Source organism: Myotis daubentonii, chromosome 7 (assembly GCF_963259705.1).
Source record: "Myotis daubentonii chromosome 7, mMyoDau2.1, whole genome shotgun sequence".
NCBI lineage: Eukaryota > Metazoa > Chordata > Mammalia > Chiroptera > Vespertilionidae > Myotis > Myotis daubentonii.
The window spans coordinates 8,290,648-8,312,350 of record NC_081846.1 but is presented as its reverse complement, the minus strand read 5'-3'; the positions used below and the strand labels follow the sequence as shown (position 1 = coordinate 8,312,350).

General features: G+C 45.7%; 1 protein-coding gene across 10 annotated transcripts in view; it reads left to right on the top strand.

Moving 5' to 3' along the window:
* Window positions 1-21,703, top strand: part of SATB2 (SATB homeobox 2) — a 184,478-nt gene that overhangs the window by 19,570 nt on the left and 143,205 nt on the right. For all 10 annotated transcript variants that reach the window (XM_059702663.1, XM_059702661.1, XM_059702662.1 and 7 more), the window contains one exon: window positions 10,555-10,731. In XM_059702663.1, coding sequence (XP_059558646.1) covers window positions 10,555-10,731 — 177 coding nt within the window. The remainder of the gene's footprint in view (window positions 1-10,554; window positions 10,732-21,703) is intronic.

Genomic DNA, 21,703 nt, shown 5'->3' with positions numbered 1-21,703 from the left:
GGCTGTTGTAAGGTTGTGTTTGATATTTATAAGACTGAAATACGGCCCATGTACCCAAACGAAGCATTTATTGTAAACAAGTTCACTGCCAAGAGCTTATATTCTGTCAAACATAATTATATGGGAGATGGATGTAGAGCTGGGAAGCGCGTCTGAGGGCGACGGTTCTTTCTGAGCAAGGAGCGCCCCTGAGATGCGCCCTCTTTCCTGCCCTAGGACCCCTCCAGGCTGTCTGGCTCGCAGGCCGCCTCTCGTATATACAATACACACAGGCTCGCTCTTTGAAAACATATCCGTTTGTGATCCTACTTCTGTTACCAAACTAAAGACATGAACGTATATGCCTGGAAACTGTTAGGCGTAGTTGCTTTTACCATCTTTATGGGGATCTGGGCTGAGATGGTGCTGAGATAGAATAGCCCCTCTCACCGGGACATGAGAGGGAGGCTTGTGCCACACCAGTCAGTCCTTAGTTCACACCCAAGCCCCAGGTTATACCCACACAGGCACCTCCGCCTCCTTTAATGCAGGGCTGGAAAGGAGGCTTTGACCTGTCTCTCTGCTATTTTGTGTGGAGCTTGGGAGATTAGATCTATTCTGAAACTGTTGCCTTTGGGGGGAAGGGGAGAAATGACACTCATAGGCTTCGTTTTGTGGCTCAGAAATTATTATAGAAAAGAATGTATGAATCCAGGGGATCTGCGGGGAGTGATATCTTTTTCAAATTGAGATGCATTATATCTGGGATTACCCACAATTTGAAATGATGGGGGTGCTTTTCCAGGCCTTTTTTCTTTTTTTCTTTAAGGAAGGTCGAAACTTATTTTTTTCTTAATATTTAGATTTAAAAATTTTTTTTTTTTTTCAGGAGACAGGTCACTGGGCTTTGGTGACACTTCTCAAAGAGAGTTAAACGTGGACTAGCACTCCTGTGGCTGGGTGGTTCCCTTTGGATAGTATCAGGGATGAATATAAGATTCTCACTGGATTTATATGCAGTGGCTTAAGAGGTTTCTTGGGTTATTTTAATACTAAATTTAGTATTTCCTTTTGGAAACTATAGACGTAAAGTGGGTGTCTTCAAATGAAAAAAGGAATACACTCACTTTCTCTGCTCTGTTTTTCTTAGTTAAGTAATTGCTACAGATTACACAGGTACACATTTACTAAAGTATCTTGGAGTCCATCGGTGGGCACCCGAGTTTCCCCAGCCTGTGAGCGGCTTTATTAACTTCATCTCAGTCACAACAGTAATATCCTCCATGTTGCCATCCGAGGTCCCGCGTGCCCTGAGGGAACTGCAGGACACCCTGCTCCTCACTTTCTTGCTCTCTTCTCTTTTTCTCCTTCGGGTGTCAGCCCGTTCAGGGGCTCTGGCTGCTGTTGCATCTCGGTGGAGGCATAGGTGATGGGCTCCGGGGAGAGTGGCTTCTGGTGGCTGGGGAAGGGTGGCCTGCCTGCAGCGCTCAGCTCAGCGTTGTGCAATCTGCATTCCGCTCCCAGGGATGAAATTGACATCTGTTAAATACCCCGGCCTGTTTTTCTGTTTGAACCCTAAGCACAGCCAGTAAGATTTCCTTTTGTAAAGGAGAAATCCTTTTATTTTTCATGATAAAAACTTTACCTTTTCAGGGTTTTATTTGATAAAAAAAAAAAAATCTCTCCACTCTCGTATGATTTCCTTTGGGACTTTGCACCAGTGTTTGAGCTCAATTTTTAATAATTTTGGTGAGTTAACCTCCCCAAAGAAAACACGCTTGTGCTATGAACCATCCCCACTAGGAACCTGGGTAGTCTTGACTTATTGGCAGTGAGTGCTTGGTTCCTTTATTAATTCCTGGCTGCAGAACCTCAGCGCAGCCAGCCTTTCCTTAACACCACACTCGAGAAGCTAATCAAGGGTTTTTCCTTTTAATTGTTAAATGAAATAAAATAACATTTAGGTGGAGTTCAGAACCTGAGGTGATGAAGCAAATGATTGCATAAAGACAATTTTATCGACTCCTTTTTGACTTACGGGACTCTGATTTGCAAATTGCTTTCCAGAGAGGATAATGAGAACGAGGCGAGTAGCAAATGCATCTTCACTTAAATACTATTTAATAAAAAAAATTATCCTCTGAGAAAGCTCCAGGGTAAAATTCTACTTCATGGAGGTCAGAGGACAGAACCCTGAGGTTGATGAATTAGGGTACAGTCCGCTTACCGATCCATTGAGTCTTGACACTTATTAACATCTGCTTCTGTAACCCACTGTGAAAGGAACCCCCAACATTTAGCGAAACAGTATGCCACATGTGTGAACCCTTCTGTGAAGCGCAAACTTGCATATTCTACTTTTTTCCTTAAAAACATTTTTTTTAAAAAAAAAAAAATCTGGGATCAGTAAACATTTTGTCTCTCTCTCTGGTTATTAAACTTAGAATAGATGCTGCTGTCCTTCCAAGTCAGTCTTGGGTGGGACTGCAGGTTAGCCCCCCGGGTCCCACGTGTGTACAGGCACCGGGTACAGAGCTGCTGGGCGCTGGAGTCTCACAGCAGTGACTGCCGCCTGGCCTTCCGGGCGATGGATAAGCCAACAGGTTCCATCACCAGTGCGCTGTCTGTGTGCTTCCCCCGGGAACGTGGGGCGAGCTCCTGAGCCCACTGTGCGGCCATTTCTGGGACATTTCCTGTCCGTTGCTGCTCGATGCAGTGCTGCCGGGCTGATGTGATGTGGGCAAGCTCAGCCGCTGGGGATTCCAGGGAACAGACAGCGCCGGCACCACCGATGAATGATGCGATGCATGTCCCCCTGGATGAGCCTTGGGTTACGGAGCCAGCATTTACTGTGGGCCTGCTGTAGGTCGGCTCAGGGGTGCGGGGAGAGGGGGACTGAAGGAGACTTATCTGAGTCCAGCCATGTTGGAGGAGGGGAGGCGGCCCTGTCATTGGCTAACCGGGCATGTCCGTCATCAGGGACTTAGTGCCTTGGGTCAGGCTTGCTACTGCCCAGCTCCCAGGGGTGGCCCAGGTACACGCTGTGCCTCCTGTGCGCCTGTGGAATCCCATTTTGCAGATTGCCAGGCCCCCGGGATCCTGCCACCACGGAGAGGATGGCCAGGCCTGGGGCTGACCCTCAGCCTTCAGAGCTGGCTTCGGGCGGAATGGTGATCTCAGCCCGAATGGGCCTGGAGTCCTGGTTCTGGAACCCCAAATCCATCTTCCTTCTCTGCCACCCTTACCCCAGTTTGAGACTTCAGGGTAACAAGTGAGAAGAGGACCAGACTTCACCCGCCAACCCCAATCCTCAGTCTGTTTTTGTTCTCATCTTCCAAAGTTAGGGTCCACCTTGGGGTCTGAAAGGCAGCTTCTGGTGTCGGTAGAGGGAACTCTGAGAGAAAAATATTCCTTGATCACATCCCCTCTGCCCCCCCACCCAACACCACCAAGGAGCCTTCTTGTTGAAGCTCTGGTTGGAGGCCTGCTCTTGAGATACGAGCCACCGGGGTGTGGAGGAGCAGGAAGTCTAATTTCTGCACATCCAGCTCCTCTTGTCCCTTCGAGGGATCGTTAGGCAGAAAGCTCCTTCTCCATCATCGTAGGATGGCCTGTTGCTCCACCTGGGAACCACCCAGGCCTTGAGCTGTCCCACCTCTGCCTCGGCTGCTGCTCCCTCCTCAGTCAGGGTGAAAAATAAGACCACAGCACAAGCAAGTGAACGCATCCTCCGTTGAATCCGTAGTTCCCAAGCAGAGGATGCAGAGGAACCTTGGCAAGTGGACGCCTGGTCCGCCTGTGGGTGGCTCCCTTGTCCCCTAAAGTGGTTGCTCTCCCCCATCCCAAGACTGGCTATAGCATGTCTTTATTTCATGACCTGAAATCCTTTCCATCGGTGGCTAACGTGGGATGCACTGTGATTCTTTTACAATGGCGATATAGCTAAGGAGATTAAGGCCTGACTCGGGCCAGACAGTGAGGTTCAGCATTTTTTGTCTCTGGAACTTTTGAGCTCAGCCCCTGGGGGAACCATGGACTGTGGCGCCTCTGGCTGCCCTGGCTCCGGAGGTCGGGTGCCTGGGAGAGGACAGATCCATTGGATCCATTTGGAAATGTTGGCTGGGACCCCAGGGGGGAGGTGAGGGACACCAACTGTATTCTCTCTTTCTGTCTTTGGTTGCAATTCTTGGTGCTCAAACTTGCTTTCATTGTTGGAAGGAAGTGTGTAGAGGTTAATATTGGCAAGTTATTTCTCTTGACTGTGTGAATATGATCGTGTGTGTGTGTGTGTGTGTGTGTGTGTGTGAGAGAGAGAGAGAGAGAGAGAGAGAGAGAGAGAGAGGTTATATAGAAAGTAAGTGGTTGTTTTGTTTTCCCAGTAAATTTGCAGTAAGAAATGATAGCTGCCACCCTCACTCGCTCCTCCGCCAGTCCCTGGAAGACCCTGTGCGACACATGCGATTTACTTGGTGGAATTGGCTGGTGTTTCAGGGGTTCTGTGATTTATTGATGGTGGGGGTTGCTGAGTGGGGTGCTTTTCTCCGGGTTCAGTTTTGTGCAAAAAGCAGGCATGGGAAGCTCCACCCTGAAGCCTTTGCAATCCTCACTTAGCCCTGGGACCTTCTCAGGTGATAGAACCAGATATCCTGGCAGCCATGCGGAAGGGGCGGGACCCGTTGTTGCCTGCCTTCTTCGAACAGGTGGTGGCAGGAGCCCTTGGAAAGGGGAGGAGAAGGGCTAGCCTCCTGTCATCTCAGACCAGCTCCTGTCATGCCGGCGGCAGGTCCAAGCCTGCGGATGGACCCAGGACCTAAGGGGCTGGGCAGGAGGCTGGAGACCATGCTCACCCACATCAGAGTGTGGCCCTTGATTGGAGCCTTTCTTTGTCTGTGAGGGTCTGAAGGTTGGCGACCGTGTTTGGTTCCTCCTCTACGCCCAGCACAGTGCCTGACCTGCGGTAGGACCTACGGTGAATTCACTTACAAGCAACGCAGGTCGCCCCCTGGACACAGCAAGTGGTGAAGGGTCCTCTCCTGAAAGGCCACGCCTGTAGCTTTCTGTGGGTGTGGGTTTGGGAGTGTTGTTTTTGACCCCCAAGAAAGCAGAATGCTTGGGGTTTGGAGGAGGCTAACCTGAACTGCTCTTCTTTTGCCTCCTTGGGTTTCTTTGGGCATGTTATTTAGTTTCTCATTTCAAAGAGGGAGAGGGAGAGAAAGAGAGAAACATCAGTGATGAGGAGAGAATCAGTGATTGGCCCCCTACTGAGGATCGAGCCCACAACCCCTGCATGTGCCCTGACCGGGAATCTAACTGTGACCTCCTGGTTCATAGGAGGTTGACACTCAACCACTGGGCCACACTAGCCGGGCAGTTTCTCACCGTTTTAGCTGCCTCATTTACTAAAGGAGATTAAGATGAACCCTCTCTCGGGGTAAATGTGGGGAGGGAATATGATAGAGTGCTTGATGAGTTAGGAGCTGCTATGCGAGGAGCGGTGGTTTTGTACCCTAACTGGCGTGGAAGGCGTGGAACCCTTCGTCTGCTGGACCCTGCATCTTTCACAGTGAGCGCTGCAGGATGCTTGCTCCTCAGGCCCTTTCGTGGCAGTGCTGTGGTGTTTCTGGAACGCTGTCGTTGTTCTTTAAAATGAAGGAAGGGGAAAAAAGCCTTTTTCTGATTAAAGAAGCTGGATTAATAGAGTTAGGAATACCATAGCCTACAGTTTGCTTGCTGATACGGAGAAGACATCATGCTCGATTATGGCATTTCACTGACAGGACACCTGCCCTCAGGTTCCTACGACCTGGAACACAGAGGCATGATGACGGAGGAGCATTCAGAAATGCTCATGGCAGTCGTTCAGTTTCCTAGTTACTGCTTCTCATGAATGTACCGTGTGTCAGAAAGCCATTGTATGTGCTGGTGTTCGGCAGGTCGCTCAGAGCTGCTCTGTCTGATAGAAAACAAATATGAGACACACATGTAACTTTAAATATTCTAGTAGCTTTACTTACTTATTTTTAATACATTTTTATGGATTTCAGAGAGGAAGGGAGAGGGAGAGAGAGATGGAAACATCGATGATGAGAGAGAATCGTAGATCGGCTGCCTCCTGGACACCCCACAGTGGGAATCGAGCCCACCACCCAGGCATGTGTCCTGACCGGGAATCGAACCGTGACCTTCTGGCTCATAGATTGCAGCTCAAACACTGAGCCACGCTGGCCAGGCTCTAGTAGCTTTTTTTTTAAAAAAAGTTAAAGAAACAAGTGCAAATAATTTAATGATGTTTTACTCAGAATATTATTTCTATTTCAGTTAATTTTGATTATTCGTGGTGTATTTAGCTTTTGCTACGAAATCATTGAAATTGAGTGTGTGTTTCATACTTACCGCGCACCTCCGTTCAGGACGAGCCACAGTGCAGGAGCTCGGCAGCCACACGTGGCCAGCGGCTGCTGTTGGAGAGGTGCTGTTACCGCCGTTACCATTTGGCTATTAGGCACATTGAACCTTTTAGGCCGTTATTATTTGCATCTTATAAAATCTGGCCACTCAGTGATTATCAGTAATATTTTTATTACGAAGAAATGCTTCTTAGTAAGTATCCTGAGTATTGACTATGGGACCCTGAAAAAGAATTATTGGTCTCTCTCCTGCTCTCTTTTTTTTTCTTCATAAAATGTATGAGTGCTGATTTTGGAAAAAAGAAAAGCAGAGAGCGTCCACCGTTTGAGGGCTGTCAGACCATTTAACGAGGCTGCATTGTTCACTCCTCACAGCAGCTCTGGGATGCGGGCATTATCATTTGCATTTTGCTAAGCGGAATTTGAGGCCAAATACATGATTCCAGGTCATTCTCTCAGGGACGGAGGGACAGTGCCAGGATGAGATTCCAGGTCGCCTGCCTCCTGCCTCAGAGCTTAGTCACCACCACCATCTCCCACCACCTCCCCCCAGGCCTCTGTGCCCATGGCCGGGCGGCCCAGCGCAGGTGGCTCTTTCTAGTTACACACCCCTCAGAAGTCACGCCGCGATGACAGTGGCACCTTGAGCAGGGCCACTCCTGAGAGTGGGGAAAGCGTTTTTCTACGAGAGAGAGAGGCTCATGCTTATCTTGCCTCTATGACAACAGGTTCACCATTTCGCCCACTCGGCAGAACCAGGTGTCATTTTTTCGAATGGCGGTGGCTCTGTGCCTGTCCCTGGCATTAAACTCCCGGCTCCCCTCCCAGGATTGTAAAAGGCTTAGGGAGGCTTCCGATCCAAAGGCTCAAAGGTCTCCACTTGATCTTCTGGAAATGGGTCTGTGCCACAGTCAGAAAAACAAGGCCAGGAGCGCTCGATGCAGGGCTGGGCAAGGGAGGCTTGTTTCTTCTTGGTTATTTCTCAGTTTTGTTGTCAGAGCATCTTAGTGCTACATGGCTGTTCTTCTGTTGGACTAATTTTTCCCATTCTTAATTTATTTTTTGAAGTGCTTTCCAAACAGTCTCTATGTTTTCATCTGTTGCCACTTTTTCCTTCTCTTTCTTTTTTTCTCATTTTGCCTGGAGAGAGTGGGGGGACCAAACGGATAAATACCTTTTTATGGAATATATTTCTCCACATTCTTTTGTCATCTTCACCCCCCCCCCCCCCCCACGGAGTTGCTATGAAAGGCTTTAAGAACCTGGACGTTAATTTTCTTCTTCCCCACAATTGACCTCAATTGTACTATTTTTCATCTCTCTTGTCATTGTCACTAGAAATTGAGCCTGTTTTTCCTGTCATCCCCTTCTTTTGTAACGGTTGCATTTCACTGTAAAAAATTCATAACTGTTTAGAACGATGAAATCCTAGGGAAGAGGTACATTTTTCTAGGGATTAAATATAACCTGTTTATGGTTTTCTTTGGGATCTCATACATATGGGCTTCAGAACAAGCTTATTATCACCCTCTCCTGGTTAATATTGTTTTATTTTACAAATTACCTCAAATCCCTTTATTTTTTCTTTCTGACAAAGTAAGTGATGCGTGTGAGGGATGGGTGTTTGCCCTCTGACTGGGAGGGGTTATGGTTATCATGTCCGATAGCAATTGCTTCCTTCAGTCACTGAACTAAAATGTTTAGGAAGGATTTCGGTCGTTGACACTTCCAAAATGTAAGGCCCTACATGGAGTAGACCCCTGTGCTATCATGCTGTATTTCATAGTGAGCTCATTGAACTATTCATATCATTTTTAAGAAATAATAGGGTCTTAAGTTTTCTCAGTCGACCCTACACTTGAGGAGGATTTATGGTTCCTAAGTAATGGATACGTAATAGCTCCAGGAGCCCCTGGATTCATGGGAAGGTCTTATCTGTGATTCCCAGGTGCGTGACACTCAGGTGTTGGCATTAGGAACTGCACATGGGCTGTCAGCGTCGAGGCTCACGTACACACAGGTATTAGTGGTGAGGAGGCTTATGGCTCCCCTGACGACATGGCCCCATGTGTGCGTACACTGAAATCTTTAGAAATAGAAATCCACCTGCTTCCTCAGACAGAGAGGTGAGAGCTAAAAGGTCTGAAAGGGGGGTGTTCCCTGCCGGGAGGGCCTCTCAGGAGTGGGTCCTATAAAATGTTATTCTTGCTTCAGAATATCTTACAGCCCCTGCAACAGCATTGAGGGCAGCAGCCAATCAGACTTGCTCTCACTTGTATCCCTGGTGCCACTGGGGATACCTGGCACACAGTAGGTGTTCAGGGGATACAAATTGGATACATGAATGAGATAATTTGAAGGACATCTAGTTTTTACTATTCATTACATGTCTTACTTACATTTGGGAATACACTGGGCATAAATAAATAAGCATTTCTTTAAAAAGGTGTTTTTGCAAGGCACCCCGTGGCCAGGCTGCATTCTCTTCTTTGTCTAGAACAGTCAGTCTGCTCCATCCTTATTTCTTGTTTCCCATAAATCCGCCCCGTCGATGGCGCATTCGCTCCAAGCAGTACTGCTGCTTTGCTGTTCTCCAGAGTGAACACTGAGTCAGTCGTCGTCCAGGGATGATATGGTGTGACTTGTTAGAGTGTTGTGCCGGCTTAATAACAATTACCCCGATCTCTAATGATAACAGTTCCTAATGAGTGTTATTATTGTTAATAAGGATTACACTTAATAATGACACCCAATACTTAGTATCTTTAATAATAATAATTAGCACCTGGGAACCAGTTGTGCCTTTGTATTATCTTCAGAACAAAAATCTGTGAGCTGGTCGTTGGCGGAGTGTCTGCTGCCACCCTCTCTGTCCAGATCAGTGAGTCAGGCTGCCAGGGTCCGGCCGCAGGGAGGGGCTTCGCACGCAGCTCCGGCGCCCTCCGCTCGGCACTGCCCAGAGGTGTCACCTTCAGCGTGAGGGGCCTTCACAGCGACACTAACCCTCCATCTCCCCCTCTCTCCCTCCGCCTGCCCACCAGCCTTCACAGCTTTCGATTTTTCTTGCACGAAGAGAAGATCCAGAGCCGATTGTTAGTCCATAACACGCTCATTTGTGTAGGTCGCATGGGACAGAGTCCATGTTTATTACTTGTATGTTGGTGAAACTTTGATCTTCTTATGCCTTGACTATGTTTAGATTTAAACTCCTGTACAACTTTTTTTTTTTTTTAAATAAAAAACAGTTTATAAAAATCTTTGGCAAATTAAGCATTTTTTAGCTTTTCACACTTTGATACAAAGCAGAGAAATATTTCAGTGACAACAGATTTCAACAGATTTTCAATGAGACTAATTTGCTTTATTCTTTGGGGGAGTTTACTTCTTTTCTCTGAAAACACAAGAGACAGTCCCCTTCCAGTGGTCACGGGTGCTGACGGATAAAAATCATAATTTTAAAGAGGACAAAGTCTTTTTATTTCGATGTGTATCGTGACCTAAGCTCACCGTCAGTTAGGACCTTCATGGACGGGCTATTTCAGGCTCATGGGTGACCTATTTACCAGGATTTAGAAACATAAAATACACAGGAGAAACGTCTCTTACACGCCTTTTGACGTTCCGGTGCATAGTCACACAATGGCACAGGCCCTGACGTCGAACCTACCATCCTACTGGGTAATTTACAGCACTTCCCGACCAGAGCAGCTCTGGCCTGAAAATAGTCCTCCTGGCTGATAGTTAATGATAAAACCGTAGACTCGGAGGGGTAGGGTGCCAGGGGCCCGCAGGTCGCCTGGACCTCACCTCTGTGCCACCAGGGAGCCAGGGGCCCGCAGGTCGCCTGGACCTCACCTCTGTGCCACCGGGGAGCTCAGGTCGCAGGGCCGGCAGGACTCCGCTGATGGTCTGGTGCGGCCCCCATTTAATGACTGGAGTCGGAGGCCCTCCCCCCTTGGCCCAGGGCAGTCCGGCCGCGGCCCGAGAGTAATGAAGGCGGGGGGACCCACAGCTTTCCCATTAGGCCCATCTGACCGAGAGGCTTGTTTAATCTAAACCATCACGGATCACAGATGAGTGACTTTTACGACTGTCCCTTCCCTTCTCGTCGTGGTGACGGAGACGCGCTGGGTAATGTTTGCGTTTTGCTCTCGCCCGTGTCCCCCAGGGCTGATGATCCCCGTCTTCTGCGTGGTGGAGCAGTTGGACGGCTCTCTCGAATATGACAACAGAGAAGAACACGCCGAGTTCGTGCTGGTTCGGAAGGACGTGCTCTTCAGCCAGCTGGTGGAGACGGCGCTGCTGGCCCTGGGCTACTCCCACAGCTCCGCCGCCCAGGCCCAAGGTATCCTCCCCTCCCCTCCCCTCCGCCGCGTGCCTTTCGTCTGTCGTGATGTGGGGAAGAATGTGTTCCCTGAAGTGATTCTCCAAACACGGGTTGGAGGAGAATGGTCAAATTGAGCATCTTTCTCAAACAGGGAACAGCAGAATATTTTGTGCAGAGTCTTTTCTAAAAAAAAAAAAAAGTGTTTTTATTGATTTCAGAGAGGAAGGGAGAGGGAGGGAGAGAGAGAAACATCAATGATGAGAGGGAATCGTTGATCGGCTGCCTCCTGCACACCCCACACTGGGGATCTAGCCTGCAACCCGGGCATGTGCCCTGACCACGGAATCGAACCGTGGCCTCCTGGTTTCATAGGTCGACGCCTAACCCCTGAGCCACGCCTGGCAGGGTGGAGTCTTATTTTCTGGTTGTTTTAGGAAAGATTGGACCAGCACCTCTAGAGCCACCCAAACCACCTTGCGTTTCAAAGGGATCATCCCACGGTGTGTTTGATGGTTTGTTTTTCTTTGATAACCCTGGCGTTTTCTCTGAGTCCCCCGATGGATGTGTGTTTGAGCTGGTGCTGGGGTGTTTCATCCCTAACTTGCCAAACTTTAGTACATGATTTATAAGCGCTCCGTTTTAAAAATGTATTTACTGCAACTTCCCCACTTGACAATCGGCTTTTAATTAAATAGAAAAAAAATGGATGCATCTGACTTTTGTGTCTTTGAATACTGCGCTGTAGTTTTGATGTAATCCATTCATTAAAAAAAAAGAAAAGAAAATCTCAGTGTCATTGTGATCAATCCCTCTTACCTATTTAATTGAATATTAAAGTTGCATCAGTATTTCAGCGTGATTGTGCGGCTGGGAGCCCATTGTGAGCCTGGGCGGCAGCCTTCTGGGCAGAGCCCATTGTTCTTCCTGCCAAAGGACTGACAAAACAAATAACAACACAAACAGCCCCAAACCTTGAAGAATAGAAAATTTTTTTTGACTCAATGGAATGATTATCCTTGTTTTCCAGCTGAAAGGATTGAATTGCATAGTTTATGATAATAGTTATAACTGGAGGAGAGAAACCTGTGACTTCTGGGTTTTGTGTTTTACCCCAATTTCCTACATATATTCCTATAAATTACCATCTTCACACGTGTGGATCTTTGCTATTTTGTGTATGAGTTCGTTCCTCTTCCAGAAATGCCTAGGAGCTATCAGTCAGAACATCTATTTATTCAGATAAGGAAACCAGGAGAGATTAAGCTATTTATGCAAACTAACAAATATGGTGACCAAGGACATGGGATTTCAGTGATCAAGCTCTGGGCTCTGATTTTGTGAGCAGATCAGTACCTTAAACAAATGCTGTCGTGAAGTATCTAAATTCTATCTTAGTTCTCCCAAAATAACAGCCCATCCGAAACCAGGGGTCCCGAATGTTGGCTTCTGGTGAGCCCAAGGACATTCGGAACCGCGCCGCCTACAGCGAATCCTGGCGTCCGTCTGCTGTTGCCACCGCAGCTCAGTAAAGGATGATTCCCTTCCTTTCTCCCAGGACTTTCCTTCTGGTAGGAAGGATTCAAGATGTGATCTGGAGCAAATTGCACGCTGGCAGCATGCTTTTATTCCACGCTATGAAATAAAAGGGTCGCCCCCCGCTCCCCCCCCACACACTTTCCATGCCATTTTAGGGATATTCCTCCCTGAATGTAAAGGTCATTGTATCCCACTGCTTGCATCCTGGCGTGCCGGCTTCCTGCTTGACAGGCTATCCATCTCCGTTAGCACGCTGCTCCGCGCGCCGTGAGCTCACATGTGGAGCGCACAGCGCTAAGTGGCCAAGATTTGATTCTTGGCACGGGCTCCGGGAAGGGGCGCGCAGGAAATGGGCACCGCGGAGCCACACTGTGCCATTCAGTGATGTGAACCGAGAGCCCTGCACCCCCACGTGCGACGCACTAGTAGGAAATGCCCTCTGCAGCGGGGAGTTAAACCGTGGGCAAGTCAAAAGCGAATCTCCGCCTCCCCAAAGTGGGTGAAAACCCTGGTTTAAAAAACGCGAACTATTACACTATTAACAGAGCCGGATCGCTGTTCTGAAGGAGCCCTAGATCACAGGTACACTTTATTTTGTAGGCAAGCAGAGGTTTCATCCCTGGGCCCTGTACTGTAACCTCACAGAGGGAAAGAGAAATCACGGTGTGTTTACTTGGTTTTAAATTAGGCTCCTTGGTCTCTGCTGTGGGTAAATAGGAAAACTTAGAATTGTTTGCTTTGAGATGAATGTGTTAGGTCTTTGTTGTCATTTAGATCCTCGAGGGTCTGCAGTTTGCTGCTTGTTGGTTATGGAGCAAGCAGAGAGCATGATGGGACAGGTGGTCCCTGTGCCGGCAGCAGAGTGGGGGGAAGCTGGGGGAGGCAGCAGGACAAAGTATGGCCTCCTGTTCGAGGCCTGAGGTTTCCTGTCTCTCGTTGTCTGGTTTGTTTTGTGTTGGTTTGGGTTGTGCCTGTTTAGGTAACGCCCCCCAGGGGTGGGGGAGGCACCAGCAAGTCATCTGCAGCCTATGAACTGCCTGTACCAAGCCGAGCCCTTCTCCCCGGGGGCAGAGCTAAGCTGCGTGGAGAGCGGACTCCTTGCACCTGCTGTAAAACTCCAGGCTCCTGAAGTGTGATTTTCATGTGGACGTGACCAGAAAAGAGTTTCAGAAATCGGTTGGGCCAGTATCCCGAGGGCTTGCTTTAAAAGAGCGCATGTCTCCGCAGGGTCCTTATTTTGGAGGGAGACTCAAGTCCCAGCACAAGGGCCTGGGCCCATGCTCCCGGCGTGTGGCATAGTCCATGTCTTTTTCTTGTTTTCAGGGTGTGGTTAAGCTATATCTATATATAGTCCAAGTTTGTGGAACTGCTGTTGGGGACAATAAAAGGAGCCTGATAGTAGATTTTCTTTTTCTTATTTTCTATTTTTCTAGTTTTATTGATTTATTTAAGATGTTGTTTTTATGTTGACACGATTACAGATGTCCCTCTGCCCATCGCCACCTCCACCAGCACTCCCACCCCTCCCGGGATAGCCAGGGCCCTCCCTCTCAGAGGTTGTATTCATAAAGAATATTTACTTCTAAAGGATGAGAGAAGGCCCACTAAAATGGAATTCAGAGATTTCCAATTCCCACCCCTTCCCCTTTTTAATAGTAACCTTCTTTATTTCAGACCAGATAGTGGTACCCAAGAGAGAGAACGACACAGGATACCTTCATAAATCCCGGGCGCTATGCTCCTAACTTACCCAAACCCGCCCTTCCCAGCACACATGCCGGTAGCTGTGAGTCTCAAGGATGGGAGCTACAGGATGCATCTGATCTGCTGTTTTGCATATGCAAACGCTGCCGCTGGCAGGCTCTTTGCTTTTCCCAGAAGAGGTGGGCTGAGGTGTAGTGAGCAGCAAGGACATTTTATATGGCACAGTAGGCGATGAGTCCGAGTCTCAATCCAAGTCTCTTGGAAGAGGAATGTGAACATAGGGGACTGCTATGCAGAAACCCCCATCCTCTTTCCCCACTTAAACTCTTCACTCCATTTATTCTTCTCCCTCCCCCTCCCATTCCCTCTCCTCCTCTCCCCCTCCTCCCCACCCTCCCCCACTACAGTCTTAATTATATAAAATTTCACATATATGCATAGGAAAAAAAGGACAGGAAATACATTATGTGGATTAAGTGGGATTTTATCTCTTTTTTTCTAATCAGAAAACAATGTATAAGTATGAAATTCTGCTTCATGAATTCTTCTCTGAAAAAGTAGGAAGTTTCTGCCTTATTCCCCAATTTTGATAATCAGTTCACGTTGTCCCTAATTTATCTGTAAACGTGAAAACTTGTACACGGTACAGATGCATTTCTCTTGTTTTATTCTGTTTAAGATTTTAAAAGTCAGTAGGTCATGAGTATGCTCCTATGATGTATAAACCAAGGCATTTCTTAGAGTTTTCATAGTGCTAGATCATACTAATTGAGCAATTACTATATGTCAGACACTATTCTAGAGATTTACGTTTACTAAGTAATTTTCACAACAGCTCTTTTAAGTAAATTATGTTTCCCATTCCACAGATGAGGAAACTGAGGCAAACGAACAGGGGCAGTAACGTTCCCTGTGGTACAGGACTAGGGGGTGGGAGACCTACGTCCAGACTCAGGGTCCTTCCCCACAGGCTGTCCTGTGACAGACGTGGTCACTGGGAGTTTAGTTTAGTTTATATTTCTTAGATAATGATAAATTATGCATATTTCATTCCTATGATGCAATACATAGAGACACTTTTTCAAGGTAGGCAAATCATACCTCCTTAAAAACAAATAAGTAAATTAAAAAAATGAACCTCACAGAATTAATGTCTATTGAAGGTTGTGTGATTAATACACAAATCTTGCTTATGAGGCCAGGATGATTCCTGATATGAAAAGAAAGCATATTGCTTATTGATTCTGATCTTCAAAAGTCATTAATTCAGTAATATTAAGTGCTACCACATGCCAGTCAGTTTTCTAGGTTCTGGGGGTAAAAAACTGGGAAAAAAAAATCTTGCATGCATGGAGCAAACATTTGGTAGTTTACTTACACACGAAGAGTGTAGAGTATGGGTTATTAGTTGATTTTTGACCCTCTGAGCTCAGAAATATCAACTACTGAGGTTCAGTGAATAGAAATACATATAAAATTTGTTTATAATTTTGGTGCTAATTTATAATTAAACAAATAGCCCTGGCCAGTGTGGCTCAGTTGGTTGGAGTGTCCCCCCATGCACTGAAAGGTGGCAGGTTTGATTAAGGGTCAGGACACATCCCTAGGTTGCAGGTTTGATCCCCCATCCGGGTGTGTGCGGGATGAAGCTAATCAATGCTTCTCTCCCCCTCCCCCTCCCCCTCCCCCTCTCCCTCTCCCTCTCCCTCTCCCTCTCCCTCTCCCTCTCCCTCTCCCTCTCCCTCTCCCTCTCTCCCTCTCCTTTCCTCTCTTTGAAAGATCAATAAACAAAGACAAAACAAAAACAATAAGTAAATAGAATAAGACTTAAAACAAAAATAGTAAGGATATTTATATAAAAAAGGAATGGCTTAATTTTTTAATATTTATTATTTTAGATAATATTTATTAGTATAAACTTTCCAGTGGACTAGCTTTGTACAACATTTTATTGGGAAGAACTTTACCAGAAGTTACTTTCTAAGTAAATTTTGCCATTAGAAATGAATACACTTTCAGTTTAGATTGTTCAGTGCTTGAAATGCTCTGTTCTTAAATTAATTCTCTAAGATGTTTTATTACAGAAACATGCAAAATATGCCAAGTAGAGAGACTAGTGTATTAAATGCTCATGAACTCATTATCTAGGATTCACAATTCACACTTTATGGTCAACCTTGCTTATTGCTGCCGCCAACCTTTTCTCACCGCTCCCCCACTGGAATATTTTAAAGCTCATTCTAGACCTCATATTTTAACTACAAATATTTTACTAAGTATTTCTTGAAGATGAAGCTTATTTTTATTTATTTATTTATTTATTTATTTATTTATTTATTTATTTATTTATGTTTATCCTCACGTGTGGATGTTTTTATTGATATTTTTAGAGAGAAAAGATGGGAGAGAGAGGGAGGGAGGGCTACATTGATGTGAAAGAGAAACATTGATCAGTTACCTCCTGTATTGGCCCCAGCCAGGGATCGAACCCACCACCTGGGTGTGTGTCCTGAGCTGGAATCGAACCTACAACCTTTTTGGTATATGGTGTGGTGCTTTAAACAGCAGAGTGACCGGGCCAGGGCAAGATAAAGCTTATTTTAAAAACATAACCACAATACCAGCATGATTCTTAAAAACAAAGATAATTTTTTAAAATCTTGAAATATTCAGTCAAAGTTCAAATTTCCACACAATTGTTTCATAAACTTTTTTAAGTGTTTGCTATATTAGGAGCCACACAAATCGATGTATTTATTGTGCTTGGTTGATGTGTCTATGAAGTCTTTGAATCTTGCTCATAAAAAGTTTTTTAAAACATAGGTTTGCTGCAAGTGAATGCAAAATAATTTTTGTTTTGCTAAACTTAATGGCAGTTCTTACCCTAGAAATACTGCGAATGCTATGGCCTCAAATAAACAATCAATAAGTTCAATCATAACCTTGGAATTCAGAGAATCACTCTTTTTGAGGGAGGATGCTGACCGTCCTATGTTGTCTGGAGCCGAGGCCGCCTGCTCTGAAAGGTTGACACTCTCCCCATTGAACATGTGTAAAATGCTCTCTCGCCTTGCCTTGCTTCTTTGGGTTCTTTCTTTGGCTCGCTCTCTTTTTTTCTACTTTTCCTTCTTTAATTAAATGCTCATGTTTGGGATACTCTCGGCAGTTTTCTCTTTATAAGGGCAATGTTGGAAAAAGGTGCATATTTAGAAAATTTAGGCCTTGGAGCAAACTTTTAACAAACAAGCTGCATAAAAAAAAAAAAAAAAATTCTGTGGCTCTCAAAAGAGAGCTAAAAAAGCGACCCCCAAATTGCTCCCAACCAGGCTTCAGTGAACCTCATTAGAGCTGGACGGGCCAAAAGGTGAAACACTGGCTGGGCCAACACAAACCTCTAACAAGCCCTGTACTCTTCCCTCCTTCACCACGTACAATGAAATACTCATGTATGTGTGTGAGCACATATGTTTGTTCACTCACGCGGCAAAACCTGAAACACTGCTCCTGCCAAGGGCGGAAAATAATGCTTATCTTCCCTGTCTAATAGATACTTAAGAAACTATCTAATACAAATGTTTATAGTCCTGTATTTCTTGTATTTGTTTATATTCTTTTTAAAAAATATTTTTATTGATTTTAGAGAGGAAGAGAGAGAGAGAAACATCAATGATGAGAGAGAATCATTGATGGGCTGCCTTCTGCACGCCCCACACTGGGGATTGAGCCTGCAACCCGGGCATGTGTCCTGACTGGGAATCGAAGCATGATCTCCTGGTTCATAGGTTGATGCTCAACCACTGAGCCACGCCGGCCAGACCAGGCTGTTTATATTCTTACACATATATAGATATGTAATTATGGCTCACATGAGGGTCAGCTTACGGTATTTTTGTCTGTGTAACTTTGCAGAAGGGACGACCCTATCTGACTTGATATGTTGGATGCCTAGTGGTTGAGTAGGAAGTATTTGATAAAAACTGCTAAAGCCAGTGTGTGTGTGTGTGTGTGTGTGGAGGGGGTGTAAGGGGGGGGGTGTCATCTCATTTTACCTCTGGTCTTGTGATTTCTACCTGCCCACTTAAAAAAATCACACCATTAGAAATAATTCATTTAAAAAATCTAGCTCCTTATTTCTTCCATGATGAGAGAAGTCTGTAGCAATGTTTTCAGTTAGCTGTTTCATTTGGGGCAAATGGCCATGATGGTAATTAGCTTTGGAGTATTGTTTAAACTGCTTAAAATCCTTCTCAGAGTTTAGGCATTCATGCCTATGACTTGGAGGGGACTTACCATTTAAGTTCTGTGTTTTGTCATGCCTGTGAAATGATCCAGGTGAAACCGATTGACTCACAATGATATGCAGCTTTTATTTACTATTTAGAGTATGTCTCATTACACATACATAGCTTTGTAGAGTTTTGAGTAGGAAACTGACAACCTAAAACTGGCGATACTCCGATACAGTTTATATTGTGATTAAATTTTTTTTTTTTAATCTCATTCCCTTCCAAACTGCCTTTCATATTTTAAATGCAGGGGAGAGTCAGTCAAATGCTGCAGACCCTGGTCTTTCTGTGTTTTGAGAAGATGTAGCACAGATTCCATTCAGGGAACTAATTTGGTGAAAAGTGCGTTCATTAAGACACTTACAAATGCTACGGCAGAGAGCTGGTATCTTCCAGGTAGATCCTTCATGTGAAAGCACTCCATTGGTACAACCCTCAGTCTGGGTGCTGCCCCACCCTGTTCCAACTCTAAATAAAGTCTCTTTTGACATTCTTGATAGACAGTAAAACATTCTTGGCCATGGAGCACTTTGTAATAATGAAAATGCTTTTTAAAAACTCCCTGCTTAAAAAAAAATAGGGATAAGAGCTCTATCATCTAAATCTTACAGTTTGAGTCACTTCTTTGTGAAGTTTCACAATTGCAGTGCTTTCACTTTTTTATTTTAGTGCACATCGTACATTTATACTTCGTCCAACTTTTCTCAGATACAGGATTATTGAATTTTAAAATTCTTATGGGAGCTCAGTGCCATAATAACCCAGTCCTCTGCCTCCTATCCCTACGTGGGGGGTTATTACTCATTTAGGGAGCTTGGCACAGGAGGGAACCCGGAGATGCCAGGGACCACGTCTATCTGTGTGTGACAGGGCACGTGCAGAGGAGGTGACGGGAGGCAGGGGAAAGCCCAGCTCTCAGCGGCCAGTTGGTCACTCATGGGCACCTTGGTTTGGTCTCTGAGGTGTCAGGTGGATTTCTCGTGGCTGTGATGAGCATCTACAGAGCCAGGGCTTTGAAAAGCAGTGTTTTGTTGTTGTTGGATGGCAGCTTTGAGAGCTCTGAAGCGTGAGTGCATACCGTTCGCTTGCTCGAAAGCAGTGGCTGGCAACGTTATTTGTGTGTCAATGAGAAAAACACACAAAGGTTTTCCTCTGTCTGTCTGCTTCTCTTGAGTTTGGAGAAATATGTTATCTATCGCCCAGGACAGAGCAGCAAATCTGCCCTCCTGTTTTACCAGCTTGTGACTCAGGGTGGGAAGATTGCTGCGGGCTACCCGCAAACATGCAGCACCCTAGGTTCCTCCTGCTCCCAGCCAGCAGCGGGGGATCCGTCACACATAGGCCCTCTGTCAGTGTTATAAATCAGAGGATGAAAGCGGGAAGGCTCCGGCACAGTCAAACCTCTGCCCTCAATGACTGGGCTCCGCAAGGCCCAATGGTCTCCCAGATAAAGGCTGCCCCTTCCAACTCCTCCCCCCCGCCATGTTGGGAGGAGTCTGTTCTGGATCAAAAGCTCTGACAGTTTCACCAACTTCTGATGGTTGATTTTTTTTTTTTAAATATATGCTGCAGAGCCACAGTCATAAAGGACAATTCTAAATGTCATGTGTTATTATTATGAATACCGTGGTTCCTTGGGATGGGACGGAGGATTCTTAGGAAGGGGGCCTGGTGTAGACACTGCAATAGAAGATATATCAACGCTATTTGGAAAGAAAGCACTTTATTTAGCCTGTGGAGCTCCACCGGAGGAAATGCGGTCGAGTTTTATTGTCCCCGTTTTCTGGAGAAGAAAGCTGCAGAGGAAGATTTAAAGATTGCACCTTAATTCTCTAGTTCTGCCACATAGAATCGTTCTATGTACTCACTTAGCAAAGTATTTGTGGAGGGCCTAGTGTGTGCCAGGCATTGTGCCAGGTGTTGGGGACACAGCAGAGGACCAAGGATCTAGTGCCACTGCCCTCAGGACCCTGACATGCCGGGGGGGGGGGGGGGGAGGGGGCATGGAAAATAAACCATGAGCACGTGACAAGTGGTGGGTGGGGCCTGGCATCGTCTTATGCAGATGCTGGCCCTGTTCTCTCCATGGTGTCGAAGTTTGGCAACGTGAGGCTTCTATAAAGTAGCTGCTTAGCCAGAACAACATGGAAGGTTTCAAATGGGTTTTGAGGATTAAAAACACATGATATAGGCTCTTAAAAGGTTAAACCTCCGTTTTCAGAAAAATTTACCGATGTGGGCTCAGTCCTGTTTGGGATAGGGTAAATGTAACATTGTCAGAATTAGCTTGTATTAAGCCATGGTTTCGATTTTGAAAAGGACACTGAAATTTTTGCATGATAGACAAGCTATGGCTGTATTTAAGAAAATTAATATGATGAATGGGTTTATTCTATTAAGAACTAATATTTATTTAGTGCTTTTGGCACAGCAGGCCCTGTTCTAGGTGCTTAACATTCAGTCCCCATATTATCCCCCTGAAGAAGATAAATTTATTGTCCACATTGTACCAGTGAGTGAGCTGAGCCTGAGAGAGGTAAACAGCCGTCTGACACCAAACACTGGCTCCGGAGACTGTGTCCTCAGCCAGGGCCGCGCGTAGTGGCATCATAGTTCCAGTCTGTCAATTCAGTCCACCGCTCCAGCCTACAGTAACGAGATTTTATAGGCACAAAGCAAAGGCTGACATTGTGGAATTGGTAGCTGACCAGATAGATTTTTTAAACTGAGTGGGAGCTTGTTTTAAGTTTAACTAACAAAATTGAACTTGCTGGCTTGAGATGGCATTTTATAAGAACTTATTTTATTAGACCCCATTTTTATTTATCTCACTCCTTATAAACTTACATATTAAAAAATCTATTTCTTGCCGTAACCGGTTTGGCTCAGTGGATAGAGCGTCGGCCTGCAGACTGAAAGGTCCCAGGTTCAATTCCGGTCAAGGGCATGTACCTGGGTTGCAGGCACATCCCCAGTGGGAGGTGTGCAGGAGGTGGCTGGTCAATGTTTCTCTCTCATCGATGTTTCTGACTCTCTATCCCTCTCCCTTCCTCTCTGTAAAAAATCAATAAAATATATTAAAAAAAATCTATTTCTAATAAAAAACAATTGCTTTTAGTTATAGAAAACTAAAAATATACAGAAAAGGTGGAAAGGAGACACCCTCCTGCCCCCATGGTCCAACCGCCCAGAGATAACAGCCGGCAGCCTTATCAGTCATTCTTTTCTAGTTAGAGCTCTGGAGATATATATATATATATAATTTTGTTAATGTTATAATGTGTAATTTACATAGTTTTTCTTATCATTTTTTAAATACTACACAGTAGTGAAGCTTTTGGGTTTCTTTTTTTTCCCCTACATTTTTTATTGATTTCAGAGAGGAGGAGTGAGGGGTAGAGAGAGAGAAACATCAGTGATGAGAGAGAATCACTGATTGGCTGCCTCCTGCATGCCCTGCACTG